The sequence below is a fragment of the Falco biarmicus genome, chromosome 1, assembly GCF_023638135.1.
Source record: "Falco biarmicus isolate bFalBia1 chromosome 1, bFalBia1.pri, whole genome shotgun sequence".
Taxonomy (NCBI): domain Eukaryota; kingdom Metazoa; phylum Chordata; class Aves; order Falconiformes; family Falconidae; genus Falco; species Falco biarmicus.
The window spans coordinates 8505100-8525313 of record NC_079288.1 but is presented as its reverse complement, the minus strand read 5'-3'; the positions used below and the strand labels follow the sequence as shown (position 1 = coordinate 8525313).

Below are 20214 nucleotides of genomic sequence, written 5' to 3'. Positions count from 1 at the left end.
AGGAACATCTGGAACAGCAAGATTTTATTTATTTCTTAGCGGAGAAACGGAGTTCCACCAGTCTGACTCCACCTGCTGATCAAGGTAAATGTGCATATTTTTTTATATAAATAAAACTTTTTTGATTGCATACTGGGGCACTTCCAATGCTTGTATGTTCTGTTTATCTTTACTTCTGTGATTCAAGGGGTTGTCCCACCTCCTCATATTTCTTTCACAAGACATCACTGCCAAACAACACTGTCCTACATCCTTAATCTCTCCTGCCACATGATTACTGGCCATGCCCCCATCTCTGCTTCCTGTCTTAACTGCTAAGCTGGTACAATTTTCTGAGAGGAATGAAGAATGGGATGGTAAATACAGGCAGGTGCTTCACCAGGCAGATACATACATAGCTTTGTAAAAGGTTATTTTTAGAATAGGTTAGTGCAGTCCTGGAGAATGCCAGCTTCAGTCCCGCCAGCAGAAAGACGGCAGAGAGCCTCAGCAGCATTTTGCCTCAGTTTTCTCTCTTTAGTCTTCTCTGTTACAGCATTCAGTAGCAGTTACTGGTGTGAAGGGATGAGAAAAGTTGCCAAACCTTTCTGTAAAGGACAAAGCAAAGGGGATCAGTGCATCGGCTTTAATAGCCCAGATGGGAACAACAGCAGTGCTGTGCAGTACATTTGGGAGACAGGAGATGACAAGTTCATTGACCGAAAGTTTCACGCTGGGATTTGGTATTCCTGTGAAGAAATTATAAATGAAGTAGGTGAGTAAAACCATGTACATTTACTTTAAGAAAGTTCTTCCTACTTATTTGGTGTCACCTGCCTCTTTGCTGCAATATCATGTATGTGTTTTAAGGGAAACCATATCCTTATAAAGGTGCTCTTCTGTGGGAAGGGGGATCTTAGAGTGTACTATCCGGTCAATTCCTAAAAAAAATCGTAATAAATTCTGCAATGAACTTTAGAGTGACAGGTTGTAGTACAGATTAAGATTTTTTTAAATTCTTCTAACCAGAAGAGCAAGTGAAGTGACTTTAACAGGAAAGTTTTACTTTTCTGATGTTTTCAGTCCCTTAGGCAATAACGAACATATCTACCTTACATGATTTCTTATGATCCTCTATGGCAACATAAGAAGCACAATGTGATTTTCTTGTTTTAAAAATCATTTGAACAACTAAATCTGTGAGATCTAAGTTATTTCATGGATTTCTTCCGAAGCACAGGTATTTCTGCTTCCTTACTGCGATCTCACCTTTTGTAAATAAAAGCAGAAGATTATTTTCAGCCTACTAAAATATAATTTGGGGGCTTACTAGCCATGAGTGGTGGCATTTCACTGAGTTTCACTCTGCGCATGTGTATGTCAGTAGAATGAGATCAGCTTGCCATTAAATAAAGCTTCTAATTAACTCTGGATTCTTGTATACTGTAATTGCTTAGCTGGTTCAAGAAATAGGACATTTACTGTAAATCCAGATCAACACAAGTTTTTCCCCTTATGGTCCTGATCAGTTTACAAATGAAAACTAGAACAAAACTTCAGAGAAATCAAATCAGCTGTCATCTCTGCTATAAAATGCAAATGTTTTCACAGTCGCCTGTCCTGAAGTCCACTTCTACCAGAAGGTCTTCTAAGTTATTATGCAATTTTAAGGGAGTAAAATATTGAAGATCAGAGCAAAACATGTCCGAATGAGATCTGGCAGGTGTACGGATACCGAAGTTGTTTAATTTGTGCATCTGCTATGGCAGTTCTTGTTTTCCAACTTGGTGCAATTAGTAGCTGAAAAAAACCCACCCTGTAATTTCAGAGCAGAGCAGAATTCATTCCAAGAGCTTTGTTCAAAGCATCTGCCTGCGGGTCAGGAGGTCACATGAGTTTGAAAATCAAAGCTTACAGAAAGAAATTGGAACCAAGCTTAGGAGAAATTTGTGTGAGCAGCAGCCTTGCTGCTTTAAGGAGAGCAGGTCTTCCTTCACAGGGAGGATCATGCACAGGCTGCCAGTCTTTCAAAGGAATTGATCCTTTTCCCATTCTGGCTTTCAGAGTTAAAACCTTTTGGAAATCAATTCATTGCCTTTCTCTAAGTCTCCCAGACTCTGGTTCTGCCTTGAAAAAGTCTGGAAGGATTCTCTAGCTAAGTCCCAGGAGTAGCTTGATGTACCAGGGATTCTGTGTGTTTGAACATACATCAGAAATAGTTTGTCCTGATCATGTCAGTCTGTACTTTGATGACAGTTTTTCCATTTTCTGCTTTCTATTAATCCATTTCTTTAGATCATTATAGAATACAAAATAATTCCATATTTTATTTTTTTTTCTAGGTGAGAAATGTAGAAGCTTCATCAGTCTGACTCCAGATGCTGATCGAGGTAGATATGCATATTTTGTTTGTGTAAATAAAACTGTCCTGATCACATTCACCAATATAAATATTCTACATTTTGATAGAAAAAAATATTTGCTTTAATCCCACACAGGTTTTTTGTCCTTTAGTTTTTCAACTTCAAAGTGAAGACCACATGACTTAAAATATGAATCGATGTCTTTTGAAAACACTCTATTTTAATCGAAATGTTTTTTTAAATTACTTTGAATTTCAGTATTAGAAGTCAAGATTTTTAAGTTTTTTGCCCCTTCCCTCTTCATGCCTCCCTATTGACAGTCAGGAATTTTGTGGCTTACACCATGCAGCTGGAGAGGGCAGAGGGACAGGCGAGAGTGTGAGCAAAGGCAGGCAGTGTGCTGAGGGGGCTTGAGGGAGATGTGGATGTGGACCAAACCAGTCTTGGTGGCAGTCAGAGTCCCCTCCCTGTACCTGACACAGAGCTGTAAGGAGGCATTGCTGTTCTCCTGAAAGCAGGGTTACCCTCTTTCTTTCAAAGAATGGTTGATGTTCCTATAAAATATTCCGGCAGATGCTGTAAACACCAGCCCTTTCAACTGATGCGGTTAGAGCAATCACTTTGCAAGTGGCTGATCCAGAAAACAAAGACCTCTGTCTTCCCCAGGAGGTTGGAATTGCATGTCCAGGATACTGGACTGGAGTACTTTCCTGGACATACAATTCCAGCCCCTTGGGGAAGTAGAAAGACTCAGCATCTGAGGGGCAGTCCCTTCTCCCTCTATTGCAGCTTGTCACTGTACACAAACAATTTAAGATTTGTACAGCATGAGAAAAAATATAAATAAGATGTGATTCTTAGTCACACAGACATGGTCCTCAGAAAGGAGGGGTGGGTTATAGGTTCTGCCCTGAGAGCTCCTCACAGGTGAAACCACTGGTGGGCATAGCGCTGAAGCTCTGTGAGCAGCATCAGCAAGTGCTGCAGGAACCTTGCAGGTCAGCTCAAGACACCTAAGATGACACCAAGGTACATGATAACCACCCTGAGAAGCTACCCCTGGGTAGTGAAATCCTGTGTAGAAATAGAGTCCTGCCCTGCACCGGAGAAGGCAGAGTTTGCATTCTGCACATGTATGTGGCTGCTGTGTGCACAAAACTGAGGATGCACAGGCTCACCCCTGCTGAGCTGACCATCCCCAGGCATTGTGCACAGGGATTATCACAGTTGTTCAGGGCGTGTGTAGTGATGGATCACATAAAAAATGTCAAGATGCAAGCTCTTCTAGCTGAAGCAGCCAATAGTGTTGGGCAATGTAACATCTGGAGTTCCTGAACAAAATCAGAATTTTTTACTGAGGCAAAGATTTGCTGGAGAAGTAAACCTTGCCCAGGAGGCCCCACACATAGCTTGACCCAAGAATTTAATGTCTCGATGGCCTTTCAATCAGACAAGTCCTGCAGACACTGTCAAAGCCTGCAGTAGGGATTATTTACCACACAAACATTGCTTACTGTCGTATCTAGTGTTTAGTGATCCATTATGTGTCTTAGCAATGTCTCTATTTTTCAGTTATGATTATTAGTATATACCTTCACATGAAATCACTATTTGAGTCTACAGCCAGGTGTCTCGGGTCACGCTTACTTGTTTTTAAAAAGGTTTGGGAAGGTTGTTGGCCAGTTCTTGCTATGATCTGGACATAAAAGACCTCCTGCTCCTGACTAGGGGGCATTAGCATGTGAATAGTAAAACAGCTGGCTGAGAAACTTTAATGGGAAGATTAACTTCTTGCATAAGATGTAATTAACAGATAGCCAGAAAGAGACGAATTAGCGGATGAGAGAAATGAACCTCAGTGAAACTTGGAGAGAATCTGGGCTCACGGAGGCTTCTCCGTCTGAAAATCAAGGTCCTGTTTGCCCGTGGGGAAGATTTTACTTAGTGGCTTAGACCTTCAGGCCATGTGGCTACATGCCTGGCCTTGCAGTCTGTTACCTGGTCAACATGGTCTTCTGTTTTGGTACACCTCTCTGGACTCAGCAACCATGATGTTAGCAACTAGCTAACTGGATAGTAATTCCTCCTTTTATTTTAACCTTGGTTCATGGCCATTTTAGGGTAGCTGCTGAGTATAAAACCCCACTGCCCCACCTCGTGCTGTGAGCTTCTTCAGTGTGTAGCAGGAATGTGCAACTGCTCTTCCTCTAAATGGCCAGATCAACCAAGGGAATTATAATTTAGGGTGTCCATTCACCTTGACGTCTTCCTATAGATGTTATAAAAGCATCCTTACAGCCCTTGAGCTTTTGTCTGATACTGTGTAAAACAACATAAATGAAGAAGATAGAAATGGTGAAAATACTGAATGACTATTTATAACATCAGCACTATTGATTTGGTTTTCCAGGGGTTTTATGGCTGTCTATTGTAGCAGAGCTTCTGTACATCATTTTGCTTCTGACTGGAGTCATTCTTATGTCAGCAGAAATGTGCTACTACAGTGCTGTCATTAACGGGCTAAAGATCAACGCCTTTTCTGCAGTAGTCACCGTATTAGCAGGTACAGTTAAGGATCTCAATATATTACATCCAGAAAATGAAACGTTGCTAGACTTCCACCTGATAATTAGTAACGGTGACCGAGTTTCAAAACTATTAAAATACCTACAAAGACATGAACAATACAAGATGCAGCAAAATTTTATGGAAAATACTATTTTCAATTAATTATTTCTTAATATGATTATTTTAATATTTTATATTTATAGCATTTACTATTTTAACTTCATTCTTTTGATTTTATAATTTTGAATGTTATTTTCAGGTTTGTTGTCAAAGGTAAAAAAATAACATACTCTTCCAAATAACTTGATTTTTTTTACTTCCAACATGCTAAGTATAAAATTAGCAATAGCCAAGTCAAAATAGCACTTTCAAGAAGGAATAAAATGTAATTGGATAATTGTTAGTGGAGAAAAATAATTAAAATTGTCTGTCATTTTCTGCGTATGATTTATTAATCCAGTGCTATTTAACCGGAGTTGTCACGCCAGAGGACGTGTCCTGTAGGGACTGATCCTGTGAGCTAGCTAGTTTGGTAAGAAGTCACGGGACAGACTTACTTTACGAACACTTGACAAAAGGGGTCTTGTGAGTTTGGGGAGGACCATCTGCTCTCAGAAGCTGATGTGTTTTAGATGGTGGAATAGTTGGTACCGCAAAGGCGCTTATGGATTTGTAAATGAACACGGAAACAAAACAATAGCTGTTTGCAGGGAAGTTTGCTACTGGGAAATAAAATGCTAAGGGGGAACAGATAACCTTAGGATTAGGCCACCGCCTAGCAGCAGTTTTGAAAATTAGATAATTAAACATACGCCTCTTTTGTAATCTAGACTTTCTGTGCTTTTTAAGAGCCATTAAGTGCTTGTTCACTTTTTCATTCACCTACATAACTTGGATAAATCTGCCTGCATTTAAGGCACTGGGAAAGGGCATATGGCTGCACGCCTTCGAAAAATCTTTCCACTGAATGACAGAAAACTGTGGGAAACACGGCCTGTGCCATGCGACAGTGATGCTTTGTTGTAATGCTGATCCCCGCTCAGGGTTGAATTACTAAGTTTTCAGAGGAAGAGAGCCAATCAACTTGTTGCCTTTTAAAATCTATGGGCTGCATGTCCCATGGCTCTGCATGGATACACAGGAGGTGTCAAGGGACTCTGTTAGTGATTATATTGGCAAAGGCATAAACACACATAAATACATTTAGATTACAATGTCCAGTAATAATTTCTATTAATAATAGACTAACTTTTATAATAGTAATAATAGTAATAACTATTAATAATAGCAATAACTTTTATTAGACATTTTCTTTTTCTCATTTTAATCATACTGCCTGAAAATTCAGAAAGTAACCATCCATCAAGCATTTTCTGACTTTGTTTTCTTATCTTTTCATAAACATTTCAGTCCAAACATGCTGAACATTTAAAACAAACTATTAAAGAGAAGTGAGCTTTAGCTGATGATTTATAACAGAATTCTCATTGCCTTGTCCTTTAAAATCTAGAGTTCCCAGACAATTACCTCCTGTTATATCTGTTATATCTAGTTCTTATTCACCAGGTTGGAAAAGGAAAGCAAGCATCCTAGGTTGCTTAAGCTTTCACTATTTTCTCAACTGAAATCCTTTACTGCATTAAACAAACCAAAAGGAAAAAAAAAATTGTTGAGCGATATATAGAATTTAGATACTTCATAAAATATTCTTCAGGAGCTCAACAGACAATTGCAAAAAGTTGACGAACAATTTACATTTTACATCCTAAATTTACATTTTCTAATGTTCTTATGATATTGTATTTTTCAGGTCTTCTGGGCATGGTTGCTCACATGATGTACACAACTGTATTTCAAATGACTGTAAATCTCGGTCCTGAAGACTGGAGACCTCACACCTGGGACTATGGCTGGTCCTATTGGTACCTATTGGTTTATATTTATTTCTTCCATTACATTTCAGTCACTTCACCCTATGTTCAAGGAATGTATACCTAATTTATAAGGAATGGGTCTATGTTATTTTCCTTCTGGGGATGCAGTTCAGTAACCAGCTGTTTTTCTCCAGATTCAGTTGCCTTAGGTTATTGCATAGAATGTATAAGCTTATGAGTTTTGCATTTGCCATTCTTTAGACAGTCCAGAGATCACCAACTGCTGTGCACAAAGCAGAGGTTCTTCTCCATACACATCAGACCCAGATTTAGTACCCTCATCTGCCAGGACAACTGCCTTGTATAACTTAAAACTCTTCTGGTTTTAGCCATTCACACTGAATTTTTCCTTATCAGATATATGCTTCGGGTTGTTCCATCTGCAACTTTTCAGACAAGATGGTTTTAATTTTAGAAAACAGGCTTAGGTAAAAGCACACCATTTTGGCCCTGTAAATAATTGCAACTTACCTTCTGAGGAGATCTAGTGAATTTATTAAGAAAGCCGTCTGTTCAGAGGGTTTTTGCTATAGAGATCTGTGTTTGAAAATCCATCGAATCTTATCAGTAGAAAGCATTTGAATGTTCAGGTGCTGGAAAGTGCTGCTATTTCCCCAGCTGTGACTGAGAATAAGAACAGGAACAACTGTATTGGGTGAAACCAAAAGTCAATCTGGACCAAATTTCAGGTCAGTAGAGCAGAGCTCAGGTTGGTCATCTCCTTCATACACGTTCTGACCACCAAGACCACAGCTCATTGTCACTCCTTCTTATTGCTCTTTCTACTTTTATTGTGCCATTATTGAATGAGAGTTTATAGCTGCATGCAATCTTTACGATGCAGACTTGCTGGGAATTTTTGCAGTGAAATAGGGCTTTCTCTTGTCTTTTCACTTTTGCCTTTTTGGCTTTTCACCTTCCTAATAATTCACATCCTCACAACCTCCTGATGTGAGGATGCTTCAACCTGAGAAACACGAGGAGAGTGAGAGATTCACCAAGAATAGAAATACCTTTCAACCTCCATGAAAGCTGCTGGTTACTGAACTGCATCCTCAGGAGTGAAAACCTAAATGAGTTTGTTGGTTTGTTGAACTACAGCAAGAATGTGGGAACAAACAGCTCTGAGGGAGAGAAGTGATAAGCTGGAGTTTCTTAAACTGATTTCTCCACCAAAGCATGTTTCGTTAGATAATTGTGACATTGCCATGTTAAGGAAGGCTCCAATGGGTGCATTTCTCCACTGTGAACTTCATTCCACTCTGGCCATATTTTCACATGCTAGTTTTACACCTCCAGCATGCATTTCCCACTCAGTAGCCTGGAAGTTTCACACATTTTTAGCAAATTATACCTCAACATCATTTTTTATCTCTCTTCTTGTGGTTTTACTTTTAACATTGAAAAGCTGATGTCCTTCTCTCTCTCTTTTGCCATGACCTGCATTTTCTTCAGAATGCATTTCAGTGCCCTGAGCCTGCTTTAATCAGCTGTTTAATTGTGCCTTCTTTTTAACCATTTTGGATAATGGACACACATTTTTCTCAGCAACACCGGTTAGATTTGCAGTCTCAATAACTGCATCTTTTAATTTTTTAGGCATCCTCATTTTTTTATAGTTCCTCTCTCTGATATTAAGCTCTAAGTGAGTAAATGGAGAAATTAGAGGTAGGGTTTCATTACACAAGAACGTTAAATGTGACTATTATAACCAATATGCAGAGGTCAACTATGTAATTCAGGTATGTAGATGGTCATTAACCAGTAATCAATCTTCCTCTCCCACCACATTCCTCTTTCTCTAATATACACCAATAAACTCACACGTGTGTAGTTTTTTTCAAAAATAAACCTGAAGGACTCGGATATGAAAGTGTTCTGCTAATTTCTGATAAACCTTTTTGTTTATAGCCTCGCATGGGCTTCCTTCGCTTGCTGTATGGCTGCAGCTGTCACCACGATTAACAAATACACAAAAACTATTTTGGAATTCAAGCACAAAAGAGAAATGCTGGAAAGGAGTTTAAAGATTAAATACAAGTTTCCTGACCATACAGCTCCAGACAAAGTTTGCAATGTGTATGTGAACTCTTCTCACAACCGTAGAGAGGACCCTGCACACGCAATAAAAGGCTTGCATCACCTGGCCACTATTTCAGTTCTGTAAATTTGAACCATATCTTCAGGCATCCTGTAAATCATAACACTAGATAAGAATGAAAATGTATTAATTAATAAAAATGCATATTTGTGTAGCATTAGTTATTTTTCTTAATAAAGAAATGATACTTCCATGGATGTTTCAAGGAAGTCTTAGTATTGGAAAAGCAGATTCAGGTGTCCTAGTTCAGAAAAAGACAGTGACACAGGTCCTCAACTGCTGATTTTTAAGTGGTTTCTAAGGCTAATAGAGCCTTAGAGTATGTGGCTTTGTTAGAATTTCAGAGCATTATGGATTTCCACCCTATTTCTTTATTGAAAAGACTGTAAAAAATCCCATACCAAAACCAAAACCCGCAAAGAGCAGGGCAGCGAGTAAGGCAGCCCACATGCGGGGCACGGCTTCAGTAATTTGTTACTAAAGGTACAATCTCTCCAGGAAAATCTGTGTGTTACAGCTTATGATTTAAGGGTTTCACTGTATGCATAGTGGTAGGATTTACTGTGAAAGAAAGGCTAACAGAGGGAAGAGGCTTTCCAGCAAAATACTACTCATTTAAAACTGCTAGGAAGGCAAACAGAAATCTGGAAGATACATGTTGCAGACAGCACACAACTCACCTGTGAAATTCTCTAGGTAGCATCCTGACAACAGCGTCAGGAAGAATTAAAATTTGATTTGTGATTATCATACATGAAGAATAATCTACGATCATATTAAAGATGGAAAAGTAGACATTATTATGATCCTCATCGATCAGGAATACACAGTTGCTCACTCTGAGGATCAACGTGGAGCTTCCCATGGAACTGAGCCACCTGTGCCTACTCTGTTGGACAAGTTTTTCTTCATTTGCTGTATGAATCCTCCTGCTAATGAGCCCACTGGGAAACACACTTGTGAACTGGGTGACAGAGGCTTTACACAGTATATTGAACAGCTCTGGGGTTTAGAAAAATCACTACATGCTTTTTTCAGGCAAAACAATCTAACATAAATACAGTCTGAACTTGTTATGTCAGCAGAACCCACAGAATGTATGAAGACGCTGAGGCTTTTTCGGTGGGCAGAGGAGCCTTCAGAGGGACCTGAAGCCCTCCAGCATCTACAATACCTACCAGTCTTCCAGTTTCTACATAAAAGTTACTCATTGCGTGGAGCCAGGCTTTTCACAGTGGTGCACTGTAGGAGAATGAGAGCCACTGGGCATAGGTTCAGGTAAGAGAGGCTTGGACTGGATACAAAGAGAAACTTTCCCATTGTGAGGACTGTCAAGCAGCGGACCGGGCTGCCCAGAAGAGGCTGTGCAGTCTTCCTGCTCGGATGTTTTCAAGACCTGACAAGGTAAAGCCCTGAGCAACCTGGTCTTACCTCATAGTGGGTAGGAGGGTGGACCAAAGACCTCGTGAGGCATCTTCCCACCTGAGTTATCCTATGATCCTTACCCTGCTGCTCTCAAAATTAGATAACTCTTAAAAGTTATCTAATATTTGGAACCTCTTTTTTCTGTTCTCTTCAGTACTGATTGCTTCTTTCTGTGTATTTCAAATACAAATCAACCTTTATTTTCGAGGTTCAAGTTTTGCCCCTCTACCCAACAGCAGAAATTCCTTTTCATCAGCCTGTGTTTTCCTACAACCAGCTGCTGGCTCCTGTCCTATAACAGCATCTGACTGGGAAAATTTAAAATTAGCATCATAATTTGTTTGTGTTTTTAACGTCCTGGGGAAATAAGATGAATTATATACAGTCTACTAGCTTTATAATTGATTAATTCATGGTCATTGTACCATCACTTAATTCACACAAACTTACGAACAATTGCCATAGTATTCTCCTTCTTAATTCAGCATTTAACCTATTTGCAGCTTCTAAACACTCACAAACACTATAAAAACAAACAAACAACAAACAAATGTGAAGTGGCATCTCTGAATAGCGACTGGGATAGACTGTGTCCTGTCAGCCAACACCATATTGTATAGAGCACTGGTGGGACTCACTAAAGGGTGTCAAGTCAGGTATTTATATGCAAAGTCATCTCCTGGTGCCTTCAGCAGGGTTTGTTTGATTATATGTTTTACTTTGCCTAACGTGTCTGCAGTTTCATTAATTTTCAGCATTAGGTATTTATCCAGATTTTCCCATCCAGTGGGAGAACTGACAGAATCACATTCTCTGACTGGGGGAATATCAAAATTATCTTGGCTGGAGCCCAACTGCAAGACTCACCTACACCTGTAGACTCACACAGAATTATAGAAGAATCTCAGTGAGCAGGTACTTCTGGAGGTTTCTGGTCCAACCTCCCCTCTCAAAGCCAGACCAATTATACGATGTTGCTCAGAGCCTTAAGCAGTTGAGTTCTGAATACATTCAAGAAGTGAGATTTCTTGACCTCATTGGCAACCTGTCCCAATGCTTGACTGCTGTACTGTGGAAAAAATAGTTCCTCATAGCTAATCAGAATGTCATGTGTTCCAATTTGCGTCCGCTACCCTTTTTTCTTCCATTGTCCACATCTGAGAAGAGTCTGGCTCCATCTTCTCTGCACCATCACACGAGGTAGCTGTCGACAGCAGTTAAGATTCCCCTTTCATCTTCAGAAAAGTCTGTCTTTATTCATTACAGCGTACCTAGTGTTCTGAAACTGCCACCTGCAGTTCTACAGATGAAAAAAGCAGTTGCTAGAGAGTTTGATACCCACTCCAGTAGAAGTAGTCTCCATCCCTTGACCAGAACACAAGATCTTGATTCCTTCCACTTTTTTCACGTATTTCTTTGTGATAGAGATGTTCTTAACATCTTCACCAACTGAGAAATTATTCCTGATTCCATCTGACTTTAGCTTTTCTTCGTTTATAGTAGCTGTGGTGTCTTTACAATAGATTTTAAACTAATGCATGTTGTGCCTGGGTGTCGCTGATGAATCTCCACCTCATCAAGGAACAGATTTGGTTGATGCCTACAAGATCTTTGAAAGATCTAATTTAAGTACCTCAATTTTTGTCTTAGCCTGCGGTTTCTAACACAATGTGGTAGTCTCTGTCACCTTATCTTTCCTCAGGATTGTTTCTCACAGTGGTTTCTACCCCTATAAAGTTCTGTATGAGGACAAGAGCTTTTAAATAACTGTGCAATGGGACCGTCGCCCAGATCAATTCTTAAATCTCAGATGGTCTGGTTTTCTCACATGCTAACCATTCAAGAAGATATGTATCTTCTGCTGGATGTATGGTAAAAAACTCACCTGATCAAATGCAACACTTCTTTGTGTTTTGTTTTTTGCAACCCACAATTGCACATTCTGGTCCTTATTTTAACTTTTGATTCCCAGTTTGTAGACATCAATAATTCTGGGGTAGGTCCTGGAACCACATCATTTGAAAGCAAGGGAAAAAAAATAATAAATAGATTATTAAATACTGTGGAATTTTTATTCCAGTTCATTTGACCCAAACAATCTTGATAAATGTGGCATCTTGGTGAACTTCAGTTGCCTGTGCCACAGACACACAGGTCTACAGTTGTGCTGGTTACAGGGAGTCCACCCAAAGTGGAGAGAAACGGGCACTTTATGATGCAATTCATGTTACCCTGAGCTGTACATCAGACAGAGCACAGGTCAGAGGCACCTGTTTCTTTCCACTGCTTAAGGAGATCTGGGAGGTTAGCTGAGGGCAGGGTATATCTACGACAAATGTTCTGAAGTTAGAACAAGAGTCTCCTCACTTTTAAACTTTCCAGTCTTAGCATTCTTCTAAATTCTTCCTTACTTCAAGGGTCCTTGTGTCCAGCAATATCAATCTTCTTGGCCAGCACCAAGAAACAGTTGATTTGAGCACAAACTCCATAAAATTAAAGCAATGCAACTGCAGCTCACGTTAAAAGAAACTCATGTGCTCTTTAGGCATGTGAGAAGCTTAAAAAAATTAAAGGAGCTGAAGTTGAGCATCTTTCTCCTATACTTCAACTAAATCTGCAAGCCTAGTTTTGTCCCAATTTATGAAAGTTAGTATTATTAAGGAATCTCATAGATTAAAATATGGCTGAATAAGGCTCACAGAAAATATCTCTTAATAAACTTATCTCATAATGTTTCTTTTTATTATTATAATATTTCTTATTATGCAACATATATGCACAGGTATTTAGACAGTGAAGCAGAGATGGACAGATGAGAGATAAAACTTCAGATTAAATAATAAATTTCCCCAGAGGAAAAAATATTACTTCAGAGAAACCTTGTTCTCAATATGAGAAAAAAACATGGAATTATGGACAAGTGTGACCCATTTAATAGGTCACCTAATCCTTCTTTTCCTCTGTGAAGGATAAACTAAAGCTACATTGCTTTTCTGCAGATGTTTTGCTAATCTCTTCTTTAAAGCTTCCAAACACAAGCATTTGAAAATGTGTGGCAATTTATCCTTTGTGCTTAACTATACTTAGACGAAAATTCTTTCCCTGTAAATCTCCTCTGAAGTAATTTTAGCACATTATCCTACTACAGTAGAAGTGGAGAGCAGTTTAGTTCTGTCCTCCTGGCAGTATATTTTAGGTATTTGAAAATTGCTTAGATATAACTTGCTTCTAGTTTCTAGATTAAAATACATCTGTTCTTTAAAAATTTCGTGATAGATCACAGATGTTATTCTACCTTTGTCACTACGTGAGACACTGGCTGGTTCACGTTTAATAAAGCCTCCTACTTTATTCTACCCATAGTGAGAAGCAGAAATCATTGACATTTGAAACAACCTAACTTTTTTTCAGGTCAAAAGCAAGGAGAAGAACTGAACAAAATCAATTTTCCTCTTCTGTCTTCAGCTTTTCCCTAATCCCTGAGGCAACAATGGCAAAAAAGAGCTCAGGGAAGAAGGTGCGAATGTAAACTGCTGCTCGGGGGACTGGGTTGGCCATAAGCACCTCCTGCTTTTTACTGCTCACTGTGCGCAAGACTTCCTCCGCCACCTCCACCGGGTGCACGCCGTATGCCACCTTTCTGAAAAAGACTGTAAATAGAGAGGAGTGAGAGCTACGGAAAGATAGACAAGACAGACAGACACATATGAGGGAATGATGGTGAAAAAGATATGCAGCTCGTGCATCAGTCAAATTAGTTCAATTTCTACACACTTTCAACCCTTTGCCCCTTCCCTTCCCCTCACCAGTATGTCCGTAAGATCTTTTTACAGTTTTGGGACCTTTCATGCTCAGCTTTACCTCCATTCCCCATGCCTGGTGTATTTATTTTCTCACATAATGTCGTCTCTTTCCACGTTCCTTCTCTTTTCACCAGGCTCATCTAACCTCTCCAGTCTTTCTTTTCTTTTGCTCCCATAACCTGTTCATCCCTTCTGCCACTTCCATCCTTTCCCCTATGCTCTTTTCTTGTCCCTGGGAAAAGGGTCCATACTGCTATATGAGCCTCATCTACCGTCTTCTGGATGCATCAAACCTCACATTTCCAAATAGATGCCTCCCAGTTGCCAGGTGCTGGTTGGTGATGGTATGAACAGATGAAGGTTGGATTCACAGTACTGACAGAAATATCGAATTCTTCCATTTCAGCTCTAAGACAATCAAAAAATCCTATAGCGGCATGCTTAGAAGCAGCATCTAAAAGAAAGAAAAAAAAAACCAAAACACGTATGCATGTTTGGATATATGAATGCATGGATATAGATATATATGACAGAGCTCCACAACATATGAATGTTTGGAAAACTGAGCATGGAATGATTAGCCAAACAGCAAAAGATCAGTGTATTATTTCACCCAGTGAAATTATCATGTGACATATTTAAAGCAAACAAGTAAATTATTTGTACAGGACAATTATGCATGAGGCATGCAGCCAGTCTCCCCATACATGTCAAAGAGTGTGTGCCTGGATTTTCCAACAGGAAATATTATATCCTGGGTTAAGGAGTAATACTTCTATTACCTCTACAAGTTTATAGATGTCTTTGGTGGATGGACATCTATCACTGAGATGAGTCTCCACACCATCTGTTGCTGCAGTTTGTGACAGATCGATAAAATGCAGTGAAATACATGTTCATTTCTGCAACGCAGGAGTACTAATATTTTGTAAACTAATTAGGCCTTTGCCCTGCACCAGCATTCCAAGATGCTTTTAATATTAAAGTAATTGAATGTTAAGAATTTTTTTAACTGCTTTTAGTGCATTTTATTGAGAATGGTGTTAAAGAAGGATGACAGTATGTGAACCTTGACCAAAAACCAGAACTATGTGTTAAGTGCAGCAGAGCTGCAAAGCACTCGTCCACCTTGTATTTGACTGGATCTCCAGTGAAAATTGACCTGTGCATAATATAATCTAAAAAAAGGCAGGTGGGCTCTAGGAATGGAAAGAAGTTTCGCCATTCATTTGTTTTGACGTTCCTTCTGGCAGCCCCACACCATGCAACATAGATATCGGTAGAGGCATTGTAAAAATTATCTGTTAGCTCTTCTCCTACTCATGATTTCATACAAATACAATATATCTTGACACAATCAGCTGTTTCCTTGATGGAAACCATTCTAGATGTTGCATCAATGTGTTGTTTCTTTTCTGAGCTTTTTTTGTAGTTCTTATACTTCTTTTGAGACGGGGGACCAGAACTGCACACAATGTTCAAGATGTGGGCACTGTATAGATTTATACAAAGGCATAAAGACAGGATTTAATTTTTTTGTCTACTGCTTTCCTTACACTCTCTGTCACTGTATTTTGCTTTCATGGAGCTATAAGTCATAATCCTGAGGTAGGTAACTAACTCAGTAGTTACATGTCAAAAATAGTATTTTAACTATTTCGTCTTGAGTTCCAATTCTTTGAAATTTTTTCACTGAAGTAATATATTAATAGTTTACTGAATTAGGATACAAATTAGCACTTTTAATAACCTCTTATCACTGCCATGGAGTACTCACAATTTCTGCATTAGAATGTACATTCTTGCTATGTATAACTTACAAGCGGCACGGAACGGGATTCCTATTTTTCCTTGAATACTATTAATTAGAACAATGTGCCCAGTTCTTCTTGAGATCATGTTGGGAAGAATGGCTGAAAAAAAAAAAAACCAAAACAGAAAGAAAGAGCCACATAAATAAAAGAGCTCAACATATTTAGTGAAAAGAAGTAACAGCTGAAGTTTAGATAGCACAACTTTAGCAATGATTGTCTCGATATTGCAATCAAAAGTATCACAAAGTCCAGTAGCTGTAATTGAGTGTCTTCTAGACTTCACTTGGATTGTACATGCAGATTTGGGTGCCACATTATCACATTTAGTTGTCAGCCTGTATACTGGCAAGGGTTTTGAAAAGAATGTCTTTGTAACAAAGGCAGAAAGTACCCAAATAAAGGAGTCACCGTATGCAAAATGCAATAAGCAGACATTTTTAAAAATGTCTCTCTTTCAAACACCTGCTTATGTATTTCTTGATCAATCTGTTTCCAAACTCAGGCACTCTCATTCTGATCTTCTTCACCTCAATTTCAGTCCATTAATTTTCACAGAACTGTTTTTTATTATAGCCAAGAAGGCAAAAATAAGTGCAAATGAAACAGTATAATGCTAAAGATTTGGTTCTCAAGCTTTAAATGGCAACAGTAAAACAGAAAAAAAAAATTACCATACCTTTGGTTAACGTTATAGGTCCAAAATAGTTGGCATCCATTATCTTTTTATCAAGTTCCAATGAAATGCTCTGCACTGCTCCTTTCACCTTCATACTTGCATTGTTGATCAGTATATCCACACAGCCATAGCAATTCAGGATTTCCGTAGCTACATCTTGAGTGCAGTTTATGTCTGAGATATCCAGAAGTACAAGCTTTGGTGCATATGTCTAATAAAGAACAGACTTATTTCAAGAATACCTGTTATATAAAAAATTGTTTCTATTTACTTGTCTTGTAAATTTATTTACCTTGCTATCCAAAGAAAGTGCTTTTATCATGCTCACAAAAAAATTGATTTGTTCTTTTAACCCACTCTAGAAAGAAGGTAGTTCAGCAATGGGTATCCATAGACCCTAAAATTCAGATGAAGCAGAACACCATGGGAAGGGTAAACTGGACCAGGTCTACCCTACGTGTAGTCTCTCATGTAATCAGTGGAGACAGATAATAGACACAGAAGGTGACTCTTACCTCTCCAGGTTATGATCCTTCCACGAGCAGCCCTCTGGAAAACTTTGCTGACCACAGAGTCAGCATATATATTGCTCTGACAGATAATTTACATATACCCGGGGGGCAGATGGAGGGTAGGAATGGTTTGTTCCGCTATAGGTTATCCAAACAGAGCCTGCATTTGTGCAGTTTCTGGAAAGATGTAGATTTTATCAGCTATGGGACAGAGGAATGAACTTCGAGTATCTTCTTTCACTGCATTACTATGACGATGTAACGCAGATCCCTTAGTCATACTTAATTTTTTTTCCTAGTTGAGTCTGTGCAGACTAACATGAACACACTACTTCTATGGTTATTTATGCAGATAAATGAAGCTCACTGCAAAAAAAGGGTCAAACACCAAACACAGATTTTGTTGGTCTGGTGAGCAATGGCTGCAGAATTTGTGTGATGCCTTCCAGAACACCTGTGCCCTGAAATGACTCAGCTATCTGTTGGTCACAGAAGGAAAGCTTTCCAGGAGCATCAGACACACCTTTCAAAGAACCAGCAGCAGGGGCAACCTTGCATGTCTATTTGCATGGTTACCCAGTCAGTGGTAATGAAGAAAGGGCACTCTTATTCATATGCTCCCATGCCCTTCTAGATGGGATTTCTCCCAAAACAGTGGAGAAACTCAGAATTAGTTCAATCTTTAGACCCATCTCCCACTCCCTGAGCACTCTGTATCAGAAATGGATAGTTCCTGTGATTAAATGAAGTACTTTGGATCCCTTTCATCCAAATTAACAGGCAAATTCCTCTGCCTAGCATTTCTAGTTGGGAGCCTTGTTCAAAATGCAGAACTGCTCAGTTGTTTTACAGTAACTGCCTTGAATTATCTCAAGGGAGTAGGATTTCTGACTTACATTTTCGGCATCATGCTCTGAAGACCTTCAGAGTTTTCCCCCCACCATGTTGAGTGTGTTACCCGGGTGACCACAATCTTCATTAACGGTGAATCACATTTCATGTACCTTTCTTTACTGGATTTAAAAGCACTTTGTGTACCTGAGCAAGGTGGAGGAAATACTCACCATACTGGGGTCTGCCACGCTAATTAAAGCATCATACAAGGCTTCTAATTTTTCCCATGTCCTGCCACACAACACAAGCCTTGCTCCTCCTGCGTGAAACACCCGAGAACATTCTAGGACAGAAATATGTTCAAAAGAAATAGTAACAATAATAACAATTTGATTTTGTTTGTTTTGTTTGAAATGGGATTCTGGTTTTGCTAATTGTGTTGAATTTATGCTTTAAAATTAATTCATTTTGAAAGCATAATTTATATGAGAAAAAAGGAAGCACTAGATCATGTCTCCTCAAACAAAACTACTGAAATATAACCAGAGAAAATGCATGTTAATATTATCTTCAACTGAAACTGAAGTGTGTCAGGGAAAGGGAGAGATCAGGTGGGATATGGAGGTTGGAATTATTTCATACCTTGTCCTAACAGGCTTGATAAAGTGCATTCCTTGCCAGCATAGTGTGTATGTCTGTCACAAGTGTCTGCTCTGTTCTGCTAAGGAATAATTCCGCAAAAGCATTCCCTTTCCTGATCTATTGTCTGCTTGGGAGTGCAAGGTTTCCAACAAACAGCAAGTCTTCATTGAAAATGCCACAGTCTAGCCAGAAGCTGTGTTTGCCTTACCAGACACTTGCATCTACTGCTCCTCAAGCGATGCCTAGAGCAGGACAGCACATGAACAGTACATGACCCAGCACCTTTAATCTAGCAGCACCATGCAGGTAAGAAATATGAGCCATGAAGACATATATGCCAAGTGGCTGGCTGCCCTGGCAATTAGCTTATATAAATTAGCACATACCCTTTCCTTCTGTCCCCTGAACCCACCATTACACATAGCCAGGCAGCCCAGCTGGAGGGACTGGGGGATGTCAAGGCAAGAGGAGTAACATGGGTGATAGAGGAGGCAGAGACATGAACAGGGACAGAGGGGTGAGCAGGAACTGCTGGAGTCTTTAAGAGCTAAAAAGGAACATGTAAAGAATAAGGTGACACCTGTTTGTACTGATTTGTGGCTACCCTGCAGGGACTGTCCATGTAATAAGATCTCATGGTAGCAGCATGCTAAAAATAACACTCTTAAGTGCTTACAAAACCTCTCATTCTGTTGAATTAAATAAATACAAAGCTCTGGAGTTCCTAAAAGTTTATCAGCAGTTCCTGTGGTGAGACTAAAAAAGTACATTTAAAAATTGCAGGATTAGTTTAAAAATATATTTCTGACCTTCCTGCTTCATCCAGGCAGTTATGGATATATTCAAGGCAATGTATGCCCATTCTATCACCTAGAGGGTGGTTCTCTAGCTGGTTTTGTTCTCTGACACAGAGAAGAAATGAGACAACTCACCCTTGCCCAGTCCTGAGATGGCATCTGTGATCACCACCACCTTGTTTTGCACAGCTGACTTGGACAATAGCCACCTGACTGACTGATAAATATAAATAACTCCACTGATCCCTAAAAGAAGCAATGGTAGAGCAAGTACAGCAAGAACACCCATGTCTGCAGGAAACAAAAGACCATATGAGATTAACAGTAATAATAATAATATGCATTCATTATTTTTCAAACTATTCTTAGCTAAAAGAGCAATGTTTTCATCTATAGAAAACACAGTAATCAGCATGCCAAAGGCTTGAAGCAGTGGGAAGTTTGTTTTCCAATGAATGGCTTAATATTATTATTTAATAAACAGGGTAACATTGTTTGTTTGTCTGTTTTCCTCATTATTGCATGGGCTAACCAGATCTGGATTCCTTTTATTCAAAATTACACTATGTTGTCAAAAACATAATAGAACTTTAGCACAGATATTGCCTTAAGACAAAAAACAGGTTAATATATAACACTGAAATTTTAGTTATGTTGCTATTATATGAAACCAGCTTTTAATCCTAATTTTAGATAAAACACAAAGTAGAATTTTTTTCCGTTCTAAAAGACAGAGAAAATAGAATCACTTACTATGGCTATGAAG

General features: G+C 39.1%; 2 protein-coding genes across 3 annotated transcripts; one reads left to right on the top strand and one right to left on the bottom strand.

Moving 5' to 3' along the window:
* The first annotated feature begins 342 nt into the window (after positions 1-342).
* On the top strand, positions 343-9018 carry GSG1L2 (GSG1 like 2). Of its 2 annotated transcripts, none has more exons than XM_056326710.1 (5): positions 343-754; positions 2322-2369; positions 4831-4905; positions 6721-6832; positions 8756-9018. In XM_056326710.1, the coding sequence occupies exons 1-5, from the start codon at positions 445-447 to the stop codon at positions 9009-9011; spliced, it is 801 nt and encodes a 266-aa protein (XP_056182685.1). In that variant the 5' UTR covers positions 343-444; the 3' UTR covers positions 9012-9018. The 2 variants fall into 2 exon arrangements, with proteins under 2 accessions (XP_056182685.1, XP_056182684.1); XM_056326709.1 differs by having other exon boundaries at positions 4753-4905.
* A 4689-nt stretch (positions 9019-13707) lies between these two features.
* Positions 13708-19924, bottom strand: DHRS7C (dehydrogenase/reductase 7C). The gene is made up of 6 exons (XM_056326711.1): positions 19584-19924; positions 18240-18352; positions 16664-16874; positions 15994-16086; positions 14472-14627; positions 13708-14020 (listed from the first exon to the last, which is right to left on the bottom strand). Exons 1-6 carry the CDS (start codon positions 19861-19863, stop codon positions 13812-13814), a joined length of 1062 nt encoding a protein of 353 aa, XP_056182686.1. The 5' UTR covers positions 19864-19924; the 3' UTR covers positions 13708-13811.
* Between the last annotated feature and the right edge of the window lie 290 nt (positions 19925-20214).

What these genes read in the sequence shown, in the direction of transcription:
- GSG1L2 (XM_056326709.1), top strand. Translation starts at nt 445, where the DNA reads ATGCCAGCTTCAGTCCCGCCAGCAGAAAGACGGCAGAGAGCCTCAGCA. An exon ending in AGAAATTATAAATGAAGTAG is followed by an intron (nt 755 to 2,321) that starts GTGAGTAAAACC and finishes TTTTTTTTCTAG; the next exon opens with GTGAGAAATGTAGAAGCTTC. An exon ending in AGTAGTCACCGTATTAGCAG is followed by an intron (nt 4,906 to 6,720) that starts GTACAGTTAAGG and finishes TGTATTTTTCAG; the next exon opens with GTCTTCTGGGCATGGTTGCT.
- DHRS7C (XM_056326711.1), bottom strand. Translation starts at nt 19,863, where the DNA reads ATGCTGATTACTGTGTTTTCTATAGATGAAAACATTGCTCTTTTAGCT. An exon ending in GCGTGGCAGACCCCAGTATG is followed by an intron (nt 16,875 to 18,239) that starts GTGAGTATTTCC and finishes GTTCTTTATTAG; the next exon opens with ACATATGCACCAAAGCTTGT. An exon ending in GGAGGCATCTATTTGGAAAT is followed by an intron (nt 14,021 to 14,471) that starts GTGAGGTTTGAT and finishes CTCTATTTACAG; the next exon opens with TCTTTTTCAGAAAGGTGGCA.